Source organism: Maylandia zebra, linkage group LG1, assembly GCF_041146795.1.
Source record: "Maylandia zebra isolate NMK-2024a linkage group LG1, Mzebra_GT3a, whole genome shotgun sequence".
In the NCBI taxonomy this organism is placed as follows: Eukaryota; Metazoa; Chordata; class Actinopteri; order Cichliformes; family Cichlidae; genus Maylandia; species Maylandia zebra.
Genome location: NC_135167.1, coordinates 6,005,439 through 6,025,136, shown reverse-complemented (window position 1 = coordinate 6,025,136; position 19,698 = coordinate 6,005,439). Strand labels below are relative to the sequence as shown.

The 19,698-nt window shown below is 39.9% G+C and overlaps 1 protein-coding gene across 3 annotated transcripts in view; it reads left to right on the top strand.

The window, feature by feature from the left end:
- phkb (phosphorylase kinase, beta) overlaps window positions 1-19,698 on the top strand; it is a 102,221-nt gene that overhangs the window by 13,602 nt on the left and 68,921 nt on the right. For all 3 annotated transcript variants that reach the window (XM_012919915.3, XM_076889609.1, XM_076889638.1), the window contains 4 exons: window positions 10,929-11,067; window positions 13,922-14,021; window positions 17,840-17,947; window positions 18,812-18,892. In XM_012919915.3, the coding sequence (XP_012775369.1) occupies window positions 10,929-11,067; window positions 13,922-14,021; window positions 17,840-17,947; window positions 18,812-18,892 (428 nt within the window). The remainder of the gene's footprint in view (window positions 1-10,928; window positions 11,068-13,921; window positions 14,022-17,839; window positions 17,948-18,811; window positions 18,893-19,698) is intronic.

The following is a 19,698-nucleotide window of genomic DNA, read 5'->3' as shown; positions in this document are numbered from 1 at the left end:
ATAAGTGGCTTTCTAATCTGCTTTTTGTAAGAATTTATGTACACGATAAAGACTTCACACTGGTGCAGTTACAGCAGAGCAGGTGAATGAATTAAAAAAGTACAAAGAGTGATGTGTCGTATTTAAAAAGAATCGGCTTTGCTGATTTAGACACGCAGTCGGGATCACATTTTCGATTCCTACAGTCAAAACTAGAAGAGCTTGTGGCGTTTCAAGGCTGATGGTGCATTTTGCATTTAAAAAAAACAATTCAAGTGTTTCAGGAAGAATAAATTCACATGTGAATTTAATATGTCATACCCAGATAACCTGTGTGATGGGATTTATATGTAGTATGTATTCGTATGTAGTATTGTTCACAAACACTTTTCTGGACACAGTACACACTACAACTTTTAAGGACAGAAATTGGGACTTCTGTGGTTGCAAAGGCATACATCTATAGGCATTTTTTTGTTTTGTTTTTTTATTTCCAAGTCTAATATTGATAAAGCAATGCTTGCTTTTCTTAAATTACTTTCAAAAATCAATAAGTTGGGTTACTTTTTGTTTGTTTGTTTGTTGAGCCAAAAATGTGCAATTAATTATTTCCTGGAGTAGTGTTTCCTTTTTCATAGCATCTTGATTCTAATGTGGCTGCAAAAGAGGTTAAAAATACTTAATTCATGAAATTATATAGTTTATAATTGCTTTAGCAATATATGAGAACATGTCAGATTGTAGTCTGAGGTTATGGAACAAGGGTGAGAGGACCAGAGGCGACGGGCAGTCAACCCCGCTAGAGGCCAGCCACCATGGTACAAGTCGAGAACAAGGTCACAGGGCTAGGGGGCACCTAGCAGAGGCCCCCTGACAAGGAGGAGGTCCAAGCTACCCTGAGCCAAAGTGGCCAATGAACACACCAGAACATCCAGTCACATAAACAAGCAACCACATCCCAGGGAGGGGTAGGAGCAGGGAGTGGTGACCATGTTCCACAGGGTCAAGGCTCAACAAGCCCCAGACCCAAGCCCAGCCACGCACACACACACCCACATACAGACCATTCACTCACTCATTCTCACCCACTTTTTTCCCCAGCTCACTCAAGCAGTGTAGAATTTTACTGTGCTAAAGAAAACCTAAATTAAAATGATGACCAAGTTTCCTTACCCTCATAGAAAACATGGTTAAGTCTGTAAAGTATTTAAACATGAGCAAGCTGACACTCTCAAGCAATGTGCCCTATAAAACATTAACATAAACTGGCTCTTGTCACCTTATGCAGCAAAATGCCATTTTTTTTTTTTTGTTTGAATGAAAAGGAAAAAAAACAAACATCTTTAGTCAAAGTCATATTCCTCCAGGACCGGTTGCTTTTTCTAAACTGTTGCCAAGAAGCCATCTGTTGTCACTCTGCCTAAAACTAAAAGAGGAGTGTGCCAAGTAAGTTTATTAGATCAGTTTTTGTCATCTTTGATCAAAGAAGAAAAAAAATGCATGTCAAATATCTTTGCCCAATCTTCTTCTAAATGGAATTTAACATAATCTAATTTTACCCGAGTGAATTTATGCCTGAATTTGCATACAAACAGATCCAGAGAAATGGATGAGGCAGTGACACAGCTGCACACCCTGAGGAATTTTACAGGTCAACCATTACAGCACAAGAGAGGTGTAACCTTGCTCTAGAGCTAGTTAAATATATTTCACATGTCACAAATGAGGACTAGCTTGTGAACCCTAAAGCAGAGAAAGTATGTGCTGACAGTGCATTACTGGATAGCTTGTGTCTGACTCTGGCTCCCAGTTTACATAGCGATATAGAACGAAATGGCGAGGAGGGTGTCACTGTGTTACCGAATGCATTAGTTAAAATACACAAGCTAAAGTTATGTATGCATGTTGGTCAAATGAATAACTGAACTGTTTGTTACCAATATTTATCATATCTGGTACATTTCATGTTGTTCATGCTGTCTGTTTTTAGTTTTTTATATATATATATTAGGGGTGCAACGATACACAAAATTCACGGTTCGGTTCGATACTTTGGTGTCACGGTTCAATATTTTTTCGATACAAAAAAAATGTTCATACCTTTTTAATTTATCATTTATTAAACTTATAAATATATATTTTAACTCAAAAGTACAGTTTTTAAATTTAATGTTGCTGAAACAAAAGTAATTTAAAAAATAAATATATCTCTGGGCTCTCAAAATTTCAAAATCCCTGGTACCCCTTCGGGCAGGGACTCTTCAGTTTTTGGTAGCCCAAAATAAATTTAAGTAGCCCAAATAAAAAAGAGAGCAATTTTTTGATTGATGTTTTGTTTCCTTTACAATATTATACATTAAAGTATAATATTGTAAAGGAAACAAAACATTAATCAAAAAATTGTTGAAAAACAAATTACAACATTGTATAAAAATTACAATCATCAACTCAAATACTTGGTTCTAATTGAACAGAAATTTCTATGAACTTGTAAGAACTGTGTAGGACATGAATCAGTCTGTGTCAGATCCTGAATTTGAAATTTCCACTGAAGTCACGGGTAAGAGACAAGTGGAACCAAGATCTAGGCCATTTGCTTTTTGAAGTTTGCAAAGACTGCTAAATTTTGCCAGTGGTAGTTCACTCCTTACAACATAGTACGCTGTTCTAAACAGATTTTTTCAGGTTTATTTTAGTATGTTATTTGCAATTGGTGTTTGTTCTGGGAAAGATATTGCAGACTGAGCAATAATGCATTTCTTGCATTTCTCATGGGTTCTAATGGGGGCCTTTCTTAAAATGACTGGTCCCAGTAACAAAGGCGCTTGTCGACTCAGAAATCGAGAGAAAACCAACAACACACCCAGCAGAACATTATGTTATTTATTTACACGGGTGCACATAAGTGGTCCGCATGTGCGCATTCGCTGTCAAAAGAAAAGACGCGCACCAGATAAGAAGTTGCAACGCGCATTTGCGTCCATATAAAAAGCACTGTTTTTGTCCGCTAGAGTGGGATTTTCACGGCACATTCCGCACCACATCTCTGTGCGTTCATCATTTGTTTGAAGCCAGCTCACCTCCTGCAAACACTTTTCCGAGAATAAGTGCTTCTTTTGTGGTTCGGACTCCTTCTGACATTTGTTTGGAGGTGGAGGAACACCAAAATAATTGCTTAAAGGAGCTTGCTTCTTCGACATCTTTAAGAGTTCTAAACAAATGTCTGTCCTCCTCCAGAAAATCTTATGTATGCAAACACGCGTTGCAACTTCATATCTTGTGCGCGTTTTTTATTTTATTTTATTTTGACAGCAAATGCGCACCTGCGGACCACTTATGTGCAGCCCCGGTTATATAGCTCGTCTTGCAGCCACAGAAATTCTTTTGTCCATGAAACCATAAAGCTGCACTTTCTTTTTGCCTTATAGTCTGATTTGTCATAACTTTTCCGTTTTGTGGTAAACTTTTCTTTGGCGGTCACTTCTTCACCCTGACCTGTCTTATTTGGCTCAGCAGAACTAAAATATATATCCTGCTACTTTTACACACACACACACACACACACACACACACACACACACACACATACATAATGGTCAGCTATTCTCTGCCCGATCAACCTCTCACATGTTTAAGCTTGCTGCGGGAGATTTCACTTGTCATGTTTGCATAGTAAGCTAACGATTGATAAAACGATGTCAGAGGAATTGGTGCGCAAATTATCATCACTCACCAATCAGTACTGTCGCTCTCTATACACAGTTTGCGCGATTGCAAAGTGAAAGCAAACAACAAGCGCAAATTCAAACGCGATTTCAACATGTCACATATTGACAGTGGCTCATCGATGCCAATGACATAATTATCCAGCTACATTTCCGAAAGAATGCAAAAGCATTGACATATATTTTTCCTTCCTACAATCCGGTTGTTCAGTGATGACGCAACGAATCCTACTTCCGGGTCTAAAGTAGTCTGCGTTTAATATGGCTTTTGTGTTGTTAACATGTTTAATGTTATGTATTTTCTTCTATTTGATCTCAAAAAGCTCCTAAAACAGTCAGTGATCACTGTTGACCTCCCTCGGCTTTTATTACCACTAATCATTTATTTAAGCTCAGTTTTTAAAACCTTAGGATGTAACTACAGCCCAGCCCATGCAGCAGTATATGAATGACTAACCTCGTATTGTGGATGGATTATCTCAGTTGTTCTCCTGGCTGAAGTTTGGTCCTTTTACAGCATCCTGCCATGCGATTACATTTGTTCCTGACCACCGAGAACACTCACGTTAACTTTTATCGAGTGGGAAAAAAGTTAGCTTGTTTATATTATGCTAACATAGCCGTCTCTCTAGCGGTCATGTAGCACATCATTATATACCAGCTAGCCCAACTTCAGTAACCCTACAAACGTCACTGTTTAGTTTTCTGTCTTCATTTATGCTGGAAGTGATAGCAGAGCTGTATGTTTTAATTTGTTTCCAAAACCCTGCAGTCAGGACATGCTATATTGTATTTAGATAGAAGCTAGCGAGCTAACTCCCTGCTAACTTCTAACTCCGTTAAATGTCATAAATTCCGTTTTCATGGATGCCTGGATGTTAAACTCAATTGTTACACCTGGTAGAGCAGAACGCTGATCATTTTATTAAAGATGAAAGACTTTAGACAGTTTTTCAACTCCCAGTAATGCCATAGTGATCGTTTGATATATGGACCTGCAGCAGAGTTTAGGTCCAGACACGGCTAGTGACGTCAGACTGAACAATCGGATAGCCCGACGCAGGGCAGAGATAGATTTTGGTAGCCCAAAATCGCTAGCCCCGGGACGTCGGGCTAGTGATATTGCAAGCCCTGTATCTGGATTGAGGAATCACTCATCTTTGGAAAAGAGAGTTTATTACAGAGAAATGGCTCTTTCCCAAATAAAAGCTATACTATACGCTTCTTCTGGGCTATATTCTCAGCAGCATATTGTAGCGGGTCAGGGCTGTTCTGTTTGTACAGTTATGTTTTGTTTATGTTGCCATAGTGACGGGTGACGCCCTCTCGCTGCAACGGTGTGTCCTTCCTGGGTCAGAGGGCGCCCTGTGTGTTGTGGTTGCTGTGTGGTTGCCGTGCTGAGCAGTTAGCTAGCGGCAGTGTTCTTCTGCAGATGTCAATAAACGGCTGTGCTCCCTGGCTACCTCACGGGAAGCAAGACCAAACGACACCTCCGTCTCCTCCTTGTCTGAGCTCGCCACAATATTAAACATATCAGGAGAATCATGTGCTAACGGCTGTCTAAATGACTCGGGTAAAGTTTGTAGCATGCATGTGTAACAGTCTTTATGTGGTATTATTCCACTTGCCGCAAATATCAGTGTAATGGGGAAACAGCGCCCCCCTCTCGGTGTGGCTGCTTAGGTGAGGCTGGCTGCAGTAATCGCTGCCAGTCTGCCGTAGCCATATGAGAGGTGAGTTGTATTGTTCCGCACACAATATAGCTAAGTAGTACAGACACATAAAACATGTTTGATTAGCTGACGAGCACCGAGTGTAATAAGTGCTTAGTGGACACATGTCCAACACCAGTTTTATGTACTTTTGTCTTATGTACTAAAGCGGAATGCTAATGAGATGTTCTGCCGTAGTGTGCTGTGCGGAGTGGTGTATGGCGAGCCTGTGTACTGATAATACACCGTTGTTTCCATTCAGGTACATCATTTGTTGTTGCTGTTATTTTATTGTATATTAGAAATTGTAATATTGCTGCAGTAATCGCTGCCAGTCTGCCGTAGCCAAACGAGAGTGTGCTGTGCGGAGTGGTGTGTGGCGAGCCTGTGCACTGATAATACACTGTTGTTTCCATTCAGGAAATAAAGTGGCAACGATTGATCAGAGACTCCTTGTCTTTTTAAAAACACTACACAACGCAGAGTCGAGGAGTCTGTTTGGGCCGAACTGTTGCAGCGGGATGAAGCAGAAACCGGTTACACATGCTTGTTGTTTTTGTCTGCTTCCACTTGTCTTTGAACCAGGATGATGTCAAATGTGCAGTCATATTCGTTGTGTTCCCACTAGTGCTGTCAGCGTTAATCTCGTTGAAATGACGTTAACGCCACAACACGGCAAATGTCCGTTAACGAGCTACCCCTGATCACCCCGTGCATGAGGCTAGACGGCCAACACGTTAATGAGCTAACTGCGCTAACACACTAGTTCCCACCCATGTAATTGAGCATTGCGTGGCACATCCAACGACGTCTTATCAATCGCTAACTGCTCAGTGCGGAAACCGTACAGCAACAACAACACACAGGGCGCCCTCTGACCCCGGAAGGACACACCGTGGCAGCGAGAGGGCGTCACCCGTCACTATGGCAACATAAACAAAACATAACTGTACAAACAGAACCCCGAACAGCCCTGACCCGCTATACATAGCCCCCAACTAAGGGGTCAGTCGTCCCGACGACCCCATTACCCCACACAAAGTCCTGCAAATGCCCAGGTGCCTTCATGAGTGCAACGAAACGATACTCGTATCGATATTGAACAGTGCTTTTTACGTTCGGTACGCACATGTATGAACAATACAAAATTTGTAATTTATTTTATCAACTTTCCTTCTGACGATGCTGTCTGTGTTGAGCGCTCAGTGAATCTGTGTTCGACTACTCTGCCTAGGCTGCACTGTCGAGCGCAGATCCACTGAGCGCTCAACACAGACAGCATCAAGAAGGAAGAGCGCAGGGCAAGCTAGCAAGACAGAAGTTAAGCTCTCCTTGCAACATGGAAAATTTAACCTCCCCCACCCTCATTCAGATCTGGCGTTTGGAATTATTTTGGTTTTCATGTGACGTATGACCCTGAAGGTAAGCGCGTCATGGACTAAAGTGAAACAGTATGTTGGATGTGCCACGCAATGCTCAATTACATGGGTGGGAGCTAGTGTGTTAGCACAGTTAGCTCGTTAACGTGTTGGCCGTCTAGCCCCATGCACCGGGTGATCAGGGGTAGCTCGTTAACGGACATTTGCCATGTTGTGGCGTTAACGTCATTTCAACGAGATTAACGCTGACAGCACTAGTGGGAACACAACGAATATGACTGCACATTTATGCCGACATCATCCTAGTACAAAGACAAGTGGAAGCAGACAAAAACAACAAGCATGCATGCTACAAACTTTACCCGAGTCATTTAGACAGCCATTAGCACATGATTCTCCTTATGGGGACCTGATATGTTTAATATTGTGGCGAGCTCAGACAAGGAGGAGACGGAGGTGTCGTTTGGTCTTGCTTCCCGTGAGCTAGCCAGGGAGCACAGCCGTTTATTGACATCTGCAGAAGAACACTGTCGCTAGCTAACTGCTCAGCGCAGCAACCGCACAGCAGCAACAACAACACACAGGGCGCCCTCTGACCCAGGAAGGACACACCGTTGCAGCGAGAGGGCGTCACCCGTCACTATGGCAACATAAACAAAACATAACTGTACAAACAGAACAGCCCTGACCCGCTACAATATGCTGCTGAGAATATAGCCCAGAAGAAGCGTATAGTATAGCTTTTATTTGGGAAAGAGCCATTTCTCTGTAATAAACTCTCTTTTCCAAAGATGAGTGATTCCTCAATCCAGATACAGGGCTTGCAATATCACTAGCCCGACGTCCCGGGGCTAGCGATTTTTCCAGTCAGGCTACCAAAATCTATCTCTGCCCTGCATCGGGCTATCCGATTGTTCAGTCTGACGTCACTAGCCGTGTCTGGACCTAAACTCTGCTGCAGGTCCATATATCAAACGATCACTATGGCATTACTGAGAGTTGAAAAACTGTCTAAAGTCTTTCATCTTTAATAAAATGATCAGCGTTCTGCTCTACCAGGTGTAACAATTGAGTTTAACATCCAGGCATCCATGAAAACGGAGTTAGAAGTTAGCAGGGAGTTTGCTCGCTAGCTTCTATCTAAATACAATATAGCATGTCCTGACTGCAGGGTTTTGGAAACAAATTAAAACATACAGCTCTGCTATCACTTCCAGCATAAATGAAGACAGAAAACTAAACAGCAGTGACGTTTGTAGGGTTACTGAAGTTTGGCTAGCTGGTATTTAATGATGTGCTACATGACCGCTAGAGAGACGGCTATGTTAGCATAATATAAACAAGCTAACTTTTTTCCCACTCGATAAAAGTTAACGTGAGTGTTCTCGGTGGTCAGGAACAAATGTAATCGCATGGCAGGATGCTGTAAAAGGACCAAACTTCAGCCAGGAGAACAACTGAGATAATCCATCCACAATACGAGGTTAGTCATTCATATACTGCTGCATGGGCTGGGCTGTAGTTACATCCTAAGGTTTTAAAAACTGAGCTTAAATAAATGATTAGCGGTAATAAAAGCCGAGGGAGGTCAACAGTGATCACTGACTGTTTTAGAAGCTTTTTGAGATCAAATAGAAGAAAATACATAACATTAAACATGTTAACAACACAAAAGCCATATTAAACGCAGACTACTTTAGACCCGGAAGTAGGATTCGTTGCGTCATCACTGAACAACCGGATTGTAGGAAGGAAAAATATATGTCAATGCTTTTGCATTCTTTCGGAAATGTAGCTGGATAATTATGTCATTGGCATCGATGAGCCACTGTCAATATGTGACATGTTGAAATCGCGTTTGAATTTGCGCTTGTTGTTTGCTTTCACTTTGCAATCGCGCAAACTGTGTATAGAGAGCGACAGCACTGATTGGTGAGTGATGATAATTTGCGCACCAATTCCTCTGACATCGTTTTATCAATCGTTGGCTTACTATGCAAACATGACAAGTGAAATCTCCAGCAGCAAGCTTAAACATGTGAGAGGTTGATCGCGCAGAGAATCGCTTACCGTTGTGTGTGTGTGTGTGTGTGTGTGTGTGTGTGTGTGTGTGTGTGTGTGTGTGTGTGTGTGTGTGTGTGTAAAAGTAGCAGGATATATATTTTAGTTCTGCTGAGCCAAATAAGACAGGTCAGGGTGAAGAAGTGACAGCCAAAGAAAAGTTTACCACAAAACGGAAAAGTTATGACAAATCAGACTATAAGGCAAAAAGAAAGTGCAGCTTTATGGTTTCATGGACAAATGACTTTCTGGTGGCTGCAGATAGGGGTGATTGCTCAGTTCTTGTTCTGTTTAACCTTAGTTCAGCCTTCAGTACCGTTGATAATCAAATCTTAATCCACCGCTTAAATCACATGATAGGGATGTCTAGCTCCATCTTGGGGTTGTTCAGTTCATTTCTGCGAGTAGAACACTTTTGATGTCAGTGGGAAACTTTTGGTCAGCTGTAGCTAGATTATCATGCAGCGTTCCGCAAGGATCTATCTTAAGTCCCTTGTTGTTTAACTGGTATATTGTGCCACAAGGCCATATTATAATTAGTTTGAAATCCATTTCCTATCATCTGTATGCAGATGATATTCAACTGTACCGTTATTCCAAACCTTATAGTTAGATAAACTATCCATTCTAATGGAACTTCTTAAGGAAATTAATGGTTGGATGAGTGTTAAATTTTTGCTCCAGAGAGCATTAAGCCCCAGACTAGACATCATTTGGGATCTTTCTCATCCACTGTAAAAACTACAGCTTCAAATCTTGGGTTAATTTTTAATCAATTTTTGACTTTTCATGTTTACATCAAGTCTATGACCTTCTATTGCTTTCTTTACTTAAGAAATATCGCTAAACTCAGGACTGTTGTCTCTAAAGGTAAATTGGAGATGCTTTTTTATGCCTTCATTGCCTCATGATTATAATATTGAAGGCTTCTTTAAATTGCCTTCAAGCTGTCCAAAATGCTGCTGCAAGGCTTTTAACTCACACTCACAAATTCTCACATATCACCCCATTGTTAAAGAATCTGCGCCAGCTTCCATTTAGTTTCAGATCTCAATTTAAAATCTTGACTCTTACTTTCATGGCCTGATGTGGAGAGGCCCCCACTTACATCATCTTCTACATCATGCTTCTTCCTTCGATCTGCTGATAGTGGTCTTCTGGTGATTCCACGTACCGATCTAAAAAATAAATGGGATTTTGCCTTTCAAACATTTGTGCCAAAACTATGGAGCAGTTTACCTCTCTCTCTTTGCACCCTTGACTCTGTGTCTTCTTTTAAAAAAAAAAAAAAAAAAAAACCAGCTGAAAATGCATCTATCCAGATCTATCAGGCATTTGAATAATATTTTTGTGTATTATAGTTTTTTTTTATTCAGTTGTATTTTAATATTGTAAGAATCTATTGAAGTGCATTACAATCTTAAAAAGTACTTATTCATTAACAGTAAAACATATGAAAAGTGTCACAGTCATTGGTAACGTGGTGATTCTCTGCAACAATTGCTCACAAGTGCAGAATTTCTTTAAGTTGTAAAACTCTGGTTGCCCACTCTCCTTAGATTGCTGCAGCTATTTTGGATTTTTTTATATATAAATTTATAGCCTTTTTTTAAGGCTTGCTGCTGGGTTTGCTCTGGGCTCCTCTATATGACGCTGAAGCTGGGAGGTCCACTATTCCCCCGCCCCTGACATTGAAGCTGTGAGGCGCATAGTGCTCTCTCTCTCATCTTATACTTATTTATTACATTTATCTGATTTGTTTATTGCGCTTTAAACAGAATCTTATGGGGGGGGGGGGTTTGTTTTTGTTTTTTTAAATTTCATTTTTGTATTTTCCAACTGGTAATTTTACTCTGTTGATTCTTGATTTACCACCTAATTCATCAGTTAGAACGAGATGCTTTTGATATTCGTAACAAAGAGCTGCAGGAGAATACTTTACAGCCTAGAAAACAGGCGCTTTCTTCACTGGCCTTTCAACTACTTAGCTGTGAGCAGATGACATTTCCAGTTTTGCAACTATTAACCCACCACTTCTTCTGTCTGTCTCTATCTTTTTTGTGTCTTTTTAGTCAAGACAACTATTTTGAACTACCAGAGTCCCACCACTGGTCTGTTCCCAGTAAAAACATGCTCTACCTGCAAAGAGGCAAAGGTCCGGGACTCTCTGTACTGTGCTGCCAGTGCCTGGGCCTTGGCAATGGCATATCGGTTAGTATGCAAAATGCACACGCATGCAAAATAAACTGTGTAATATATGTTTGTTTATAAGTATGCAATATGTCTTTTTCCAAAATTTGTGTGGACTTAGGAAGCTGGCACCTTAGCTGTGTGCTAAAGATAGTGCTTTTTACCTAAAATTGAGTTACAAAACTCATAGAAAGCTCAACTTGACCAAAGCTGTTTGGCAGATTACCAACATGTACGTGTTTGTGGGTGAGTGTGGCTCCAAGATAAGCCCAGTTGTACTAACAAGTGCACACAATCCTTGAAATTATTTGAAAATATGTCTTTTCACACACCCAACCCAACAAGCTAGAGGTTGCAGGGTCTGTAATTGGTGCAATCATAGAATATGGGTAAACAGCTAGTGATCTGTACAAGTTAAAAACTTAGAACTCATGTTTATGTTCAGTTAGACTTTTTAAAGAACTCTTCGATTACTGTTGTGAGAGTATCTCAGACTGAAATCTAAATTCATGGTGAGTAGTGGAGGCGGAGGTCATAAACACAGATGGTTATTGCAGTGAGTCCAGTTTCTTGTGGGCAGAGGTCTTTCTTGCTGTTATATAGTGATAGATGGTTGCAGCATGTTGTGCTTCTGAATATGCCACTGACCCATAAACTCAGGAGTAGCTGAAAAACCAGTCCTATGTATTGCCTTTTTTCAGCATCACAGCAACGCTGGTGTAAAAGAAATACTAAAATAGATGGACAGCTCAGTTTGTTGGGCATTATATGAAAGCTGACCAAAAAGCCCCAGTTAGTTTCACAGGTTTTTTTCCCTGCTCTCTTCGTTTTCATGCTTACTGATCCTCATCTTTAATCTGCCTCTGTCATTTGGAGGCTTTGCTTTTTAACCACATAGGGGTTATTACTTCTAGAAGAACATTTCAAAATTTCACTGGGGCCACCAAACCCCTTTATCAATGTTCCCCTGTGTTGATGCCCAAATTCCTCTTAAGGAAAGAGCACTTCCACAAAATGAGCTTGTAACAGGGCACAGAAGAAGGGTGGGGGGCAAAAAGATAAAGAGGAAGGAGGCAGAATTGGAAAGGGGAGGTATACGAGAAGAAAGAGTGAAAGTGGAGATGCGGGAGTGGTAGAGGGGAGATTTAAGCTGGTCAGGGTTCGCAATAGAGAAGAATAAGTGGAAGATGGCGAGAGAGGCAGAGAGGAAACTAGATGGAGGGGGAAGACGGAGGGAAAGAGCGGGGTAAAAATAGAGTGTACTGCAGTGATGTGACCAGAGGCAGATCCCAGTCATCAGTCATGGCTGCCTCCTATTAGAATTGTCACTGGGATTTAATTAAGATGATTCTCATCTGACAGGCTTGGATAGTGCCATTACTTACTTCACACCCAGATGCTGTGTGTGTTTGAGTATGTGTGTGTGAGATTCAATGACAAGACTGGCAGTTGGAGTTACCACAAACTTCTATTTTAAGGAAACATGATAGCTTTTATCTGCAGCTTTGCCTACTCACTTTTCTATTTGTTATATACATTTTCTTGTTAATGACACTGGGTAGCTCTAGTGAAAATTTCCTCTCACTAACAAGTCCATGCAGTCAGTTTTGATGCACGGGGTCATGTCTTGAAGGCAGTCATTAATGCATTGTGTACCTTGTAAATTTTAAACAAGTATAACATCAGTGGCTTAGCTTTCCTTTGTTGTTAGCCAGAGTCATTACTAGCTTGACCTTTGTCAAACACATCTGACATCTGCCAGCCTCAGAAAGAATGAGCTGATTCGCACTGTGGTCGCTGCAACCAAGGAACAAAGTGGCATTTTACTACCAGTATTCATTTCAGGACTTTCAAAACTTTTCTTTTCTATACCTAACAGATTTAATTTAAAGCTGATTTGTTTCCCCACAATTTGAATGCATTTTTCTATAGTGCATTCATTCATGTTTTAGTTAATTTGCATTCACTATTAAATGTAAATTGTGTAAATTGTTAAGAGCTTCTGTTGGTTTATCAGCACTGATGACTAATATACTTCAAAGTCAGTACTACGTGTGGGAAAGTCTAAAGAGCAAAAAAAAATCACAGTATGATCATTATTTCATAGCTATGGGTAACTGAAACAGCCAGAGAACCATTGTATTTAGTCTTGGGTTAAGCAGTTTGATCTTCACAGCAGTCCTGGCCAACTGACAGCTTTAACGGAACAAATGATTGACCATTACTACTCTTCCAGTCCTCATCAGATCAGGATTTGTGTTGTCCATGTCAAAATCACATGGTAGTTCTCTGTATCACAATAATATTTAGGATGGATCCACAATCCTATTGATGAAATATGGGCTAGGCAAACATTTCTAGCTTTATGAATGCAAAAGTTTGGCTTGATCTGGGTTATGTCAACCTAAACCTGATTCATTTTTTTATTTTTTATCTTTCTTACCCCAAAAAGGGTTCAGCAGGTTATTTATTATTTGTTATTTGCTTAAACCTGGGAACAAAATGGCTTGACCAAAAGGTAGTAAGGAATTAAAGACTTAATATTTAGCATTATTTATTTATTATTTATTAAGCTGGTTCTGATGTTCTGCTTCTCTTTCACTCATATTTTATTTGAATAAAATAACAGTTTAGACAGTTCTACAATGTGTCTGATCTTCTGACTACTTGGACTTTTTTTTCCCTCGGAAAACTTGTCCTTCATATTAAGTTGTGAGATCTCTGCTGTTATTTTCGGACATTTAAGGAGTAAGAATACTGACCAAAAGACCAACTGTGACTCCAGTTAGTAATATTTGCCATTTTTAAAACAAAAGGAGTTGCTGTAGGTGACAGTTTGTCTTCATGTGTTCGGCCTTTGTTCCCTGCCCTTCAGACGCATTGATGATGACATGGGACGAACTCACGAGTTGGAGCATTCTGCCATCAAGTGCATGAGAGGAATTCTCTACTGTTACATGAGACAGGCCGATAAGGTGAGTGTTTCATCCTGGCTCAGTACAGCTTCTGCATGTTTGCATAAAAACACCCCCGAAATTACACACTGCGTTGCAGATCAAAGGTATATTCCTGCTCATCAAAGCCTCTTAGTGCTACAGCCTTGGACACATCTGGTTCCTCTTTCATATCACAACAAATAACAAAAGGAGCCAGTTGATATAGTCCTGAGGGCTTAATAACCAGCAGTCTCCTAATTTCCAATGACTTTTGCTCCGAAGGAGGAAAATTTCACGCCACCTCTACTGAAAACTGATGAATGTGTAGAGTAGGCTGTGAATGAGGAAAAAAATGGCAAACCATGTTATGTATTCAAAGAAAAGCCAGATATGTCTCCTGAATATTTTTTTTTTTTCCCTCGTTGAGCATATTTTTTTAATAGAGCAGCCTGCTGCGTCCCTGTGTATCTGCACGTATATGGTGTGCACCGTTGAAAGGCATCCTCTTTCATCTTGCCTCGACCTTGACGATCCAATTTAGGGGAGAGAGTTTCTCTGTCTTAATTACAAAGCTGCGTTTACACAGTTAATTACACAGAACAGCTTTCGTTATGGCCCCGTCACCAACGCTTACGAAGTACATGGCATTTTTTATGGAAACTGTGACATGGGGGCACTGCAGGGCAAATATCACAGAGCAAATACAGCAGCTGTGCCCCACTGATTAGATAAGATAGTGTATGAGGAAGAAAGGATATCTTTTATTTAACAATTACACTTTTCTTAAAGGAAAAGATTCTACCTTTGCCATTGATAAACAAATGAGGTGGCTGTTTATGTTTATTTAAAGCAGCTCTGTTCGTACTGAATACAAAGGTATACCGAAACATTTAGAGATTACTGATGATAACAATGATAATAAAAATATTAATGCTTAAAATACATTGTTTAAAATTTCACCAGATCTTTTCTCTTCCTTCAAATAATCAATTCCTGTATCTTTAAACAATGTCCTGAGGTGCTTAAACTTAATTATAACAAATAAATAAATATAATACTTGTGTGTTTTCCTCAAGGAATTGGACAATACTGCAGGAGAAACTCATGAAACAGAGCTAGTGAACAACAGATACAACATGCTATATAGATGCTCTGCTTTTATGCTGATTTGCATTGAAATTCAGGCAGCGTTATCATCCAGAACAATATTTGTTAATACAAATTTTTATATATGCAACAGAGGAACTCACTGTCCGGGCTTATTAAGGCTGCAAACAACACTCTTTTCCATTTCTATAGTTAACTAACACCGGCCTTCTTGTGTTACTGTGACATCCCTATCCTTAATACATACATACAGTGGTGTAAATGAAGTTCTTTATGATTAAGAAATAAAAAACTCTAGATGGCCCTGTGTGGAAAAAGTGATTGCCCCCTAAACCTGATGACTGGTTGGGCCACCCTTAGCAGCAGCAACAACAGCTATTCAAGGATTTGCAATAACTGTCAATGCTGTGGAGGAATTTTGGCCCACTTACCATTATTGCTAATCCAACATCTATTTCTTTAGCATATTTTAAGTCATTTTTTGTCAGTTCAGGACTCTGCAACTTTACTTTTGTTTTTTGTAATTTTTTTTTACTGTGCTCCAAATGCTAATTATGTGCCAGTGGCTGCTGGAACACTAAATAGGCCAATAAGTCAGTGTTTTTGTATACGGCTTGTTACACTGCCTGAAGAGACCAAAACATTGATCAATTCAGGGATATGGTCACAGATCTAAGCGTAAAAACGTGAGCTGATCATTTAGTCGTGATGATCTAAACAGTTATTGAGCTCACTGTATCCCTTTAACATAACTTTGTTTTGAAAATGAAAGTCATTTCCTTTTCAGTGAGAAATGATAAGGAATTGCAGTTAATTGACTTGATGAGATGCAAGAGTTTTGTGCGTAGCTAAAGATGGAAAATAAGTGCATGAAAGTGGACTGTTAAAACAGCAGGCGTTGAAGTAGTTTGCTAAATTGAAGCCCATATTGGCGCATTGCAGCACTTGAAACAATAAGCAAGATCAGGGGCCTCTTCAAATATCCCAAGAGTGGAGCCACTTGACACTGTGAGACCACTACACAAAAGCAAGTTTTATAGAAACATAAACAACAGCGTTAGCTGCTGACAGAGGTACCCCTCTTATTCTGTACACATACGCACATAAGCATTACTCACTATGGGATGGCAAGAAATGGAGCAGTTTCAGTGAAAGTGGGACAGCGGGTCTCCACTATGACCTGACTATATAGCAAAATAGGTGTGAGGGGGGACGACGACAAAAGAACCCAAATAAAAGAGCTCATAGCGTAAAGTACAGGAGATAGAGAGCTAGAAGCAAGAAAGAAGGTAGGAAGTAAGAAAAACAATGGAGACAACAACGAGGGATTTAATGATAGAGAGAGCAGTGAGAGAAGTAGAGAAAAGAAACGAAGGAGGTGAAAATGGGACAAAGGGCCAATTATTTATAACTGTGCGACAGGACAGGCGGCCCATCTGTGATTTGGTGTGTAGTGTAGTCGATGAAGCAAACACATGCGAAGCCATCAACAAACCACCGAGGATAAAGCACAACTAAAATGTTGTACATGTCTTGTTTTAAACAGTGTTATCATTTTGGTTGCCATAATCTGGCCCTTATGTGGTCCCGAGCAGAGATGTTTGTACTGTAACGTGTAGCGTGTGGTGTTGTTCCCTGATTAAACTCTTCACTCTTTATCAGGTTATTTTATTAAAAACCAAAACAAAAGAACAGATTATGTGCAGCATGTATGATTGTAGTGGGGATGAACTCTTGCAGCCAGGATTGTAAACATTTAATTTTTTTGAAACGGCTTAAAAATGTTAAAGAAATGTTAGTTCCTTTTAAACCTTTTGAATCATATTTGTATGGGTATAATAGATTGAAAAAACAGTGCAGGCAGATGGTGGTTAAGATTTAAGTAGCTGATTAAATTTAAGCAGCAAGACTAACTGAAGTGAAAAAGCTGCAAAGAAAGCTAGAATAAGCTGAAGTGGCAATTGAAATGGAGGAGCCAAAAAGGCAAACAAACAAAGACAAACATTTAAATGGCCTAAGACAAAGGAGCCAGATGTGGAAATCCACTGACTTCTGTTAAGTAAGACTCAAGTTTTTGCCTTAACTATATTCAGACCAATTATGCTTACATTCTGATCACCCTTCACCCCAGCCTTTGGAGCCAGGAAAAAACTCTGGACGTTGATGGGTCAGCAAAAGTGAATGCAGTAAAAGAAGTTCAGTTTGACAGTTTAAATATAAAAAACAAACAGCTTTAGCTCAAGAGAACATGCTGAAAGGAAGTGAAGTGTAATTTAATTTTTTTTCCATTCACAGCAGTTATCTCAAGTTGCCTGAGAAAATTATAGAAAAGAAATCCCGGGGATGTGGGAATCTGTCGTGACAAGTTGACATGGGGGAAAGAGAAGAATGGACAGAGGAGGATAGAGAAACAAGAAGCAGCATTGAATTTGATTCGTTAGAATTGACATATATAGAATTAGAGCAGAGGTGCCATCTCTGCCTTAAGCAGTGCAACCATAAGAGACATGACAGACATTACAGTGTGTAAAGAAAGTTCATCACCATGTTTGACTCAATACAAAAGGTTTCGGTTGATATGTTTTTGAATTTGTTGAAGGCTACTCTAGTATAGCTAGTTTCTTCTAGTAACCTCTGTGGGGCCATGGATGTCTCTCCCTTTGATTTTCTCTCTCCCTCCCTTTACCCTGGACCTTTTTTTTCCTCCTTTCATCTCTCTCTCTTTCTCTCTCTCTGTGCATCTCTGTTAGGTGGAGGAGTTTAAACAGGATCCTAGCCCCTCAAAGTGTCTGCACTCTGTATTCCATGTGGACACCGGAGATGAGGTTTACTTGCACGGCGACTACCACCACCTGCAGGTCAGCCAGCAAGCAGACAAGTGAAAAAATGGGGCAACTACCAAATGAAAAAAGAGCGTTTAAATTGAATTCTTCGTGCATACACCTGTGTGTTTGATGTGTGTGTGTTACCTAGGGGTTTTACTGTATATTGTAAAAAATGTAGAGTAAAATTTGCCACCCTGGTATTTTATTTTGTGTCACATATTTAATATAACTTTAGGAAAAAATGAGGTCAGAGAAGAAGGTCTGTAGTAAGTGAACCTTGCTAAAGATGAATGAACAACAGGATGAATAAAATAGACAATCAATCTCTTTGTGACAGGTTTTGTTTCAAGTGTTTTGAGTGGGGGGGGGGATTCCATTAAAATGTCTCATTTCCTCAGCCCCTCTGCCTGGCATGCATAGACGCTCAGAAAAATGACTTTCTCCGAGAAGTGCTTGTGCACTAAATTGGCACTAAAACGGCTTGTTCCTTTGTCAGTGGTATTAACAGAGGTCAGTTTGGTGTGTAGCATTTGAATGGAGAATGCATTTCTAGTGAAGGGTGGCCAATACATCAAGAGAGCTAGAGAGAGAGAGAGAGAGAAATCGAAATAAAGCTGCAAGGTTAGTTGCCTGTGAGGGGAGAAAAAGACATTCAAAAATGTAAAAGAGGTAACTTATTTATTGATTATTCTATTTTTTCCAGCAACTTCACCATTGTTGATGATTTCCAATGTCAAAAGTTTAATAGCTACTGTAAAGTCTGTCTCATTCTCTGCACTGTGCGAGAAATTGAAGACTAATTTATAAGTATGAAGTTATTATACGGTGTATGTGCAAATGATAGTAATTGCTTTGATGGCATCTTATCCACCCTACTTCCCTCTGTCACCTCTACAGATCGATGCCGTTTCTTTATTCCTGCTGTACTTGGTGGAGATGATCTGCTCTGGTCTGCAGATCATTTTCAACACCGACGAGGTAAACAAGGCGTTAAAATGACTGCGGTTTTCAATATTAGGATGTAAATGTCGGCCTGTTTATCGCTACATTTTCTAAACTGTGAAGCAGAGGCAAATAGTGTCAATCTCTGGTCTCACTTACTGTCAAGGTTAAATGTACTGATATGATTATAAACTGCATGAAAAATAACTACGGAGTTGTTACATTTTATCACTTTGTGGATTTTCCATGGTGCTGTGCATTTATGGCAATGTTGTATTTTAAAACATCTCACAGCTTCTCTAATCTTTGGAATTTTTTTTTTTGAAATTCTGTATTTATTCTAAAATACACCACGATATAGTTTAAATGATCTAAGTAATCTGATGCTACCTTCTGAAGGTTGAGCTAGCTGCTGTAAAGTAAGACCAAAGGGTCTCTAAAGCCAGTTAGATATATCCTAAATCCCCTACAGATATCCTAGAGCTGACACAAATGCAGGATCAGGGGACAGTATCTCACTTTTATAGCTTGGCTCACATTTATGCTCTTGCTGAGCCGCTCAGTTGACTTTCAGCAGAGAAACGTTTAGATGATTTCATTGTGGAAGCTTAAATAGCCTCCTGAGAATCGAACCGGTAACGTTGTGTTTGGCAACACACCAGCCCTCTATTACTGTAAAGCTGAACGGTCTCTTGTAGTTTGATTTATCTGTTGGTGTCATTTTTTTTGCCTTTTTTATGTTTGGCTCTAAATAAAACAAGAAGGCAACTTGGCTGTTAAGTTTACACACTGTGCTGTTTATTATGTGGCCCGCAGGAGTATTTGGAACGTCATTAATTCTG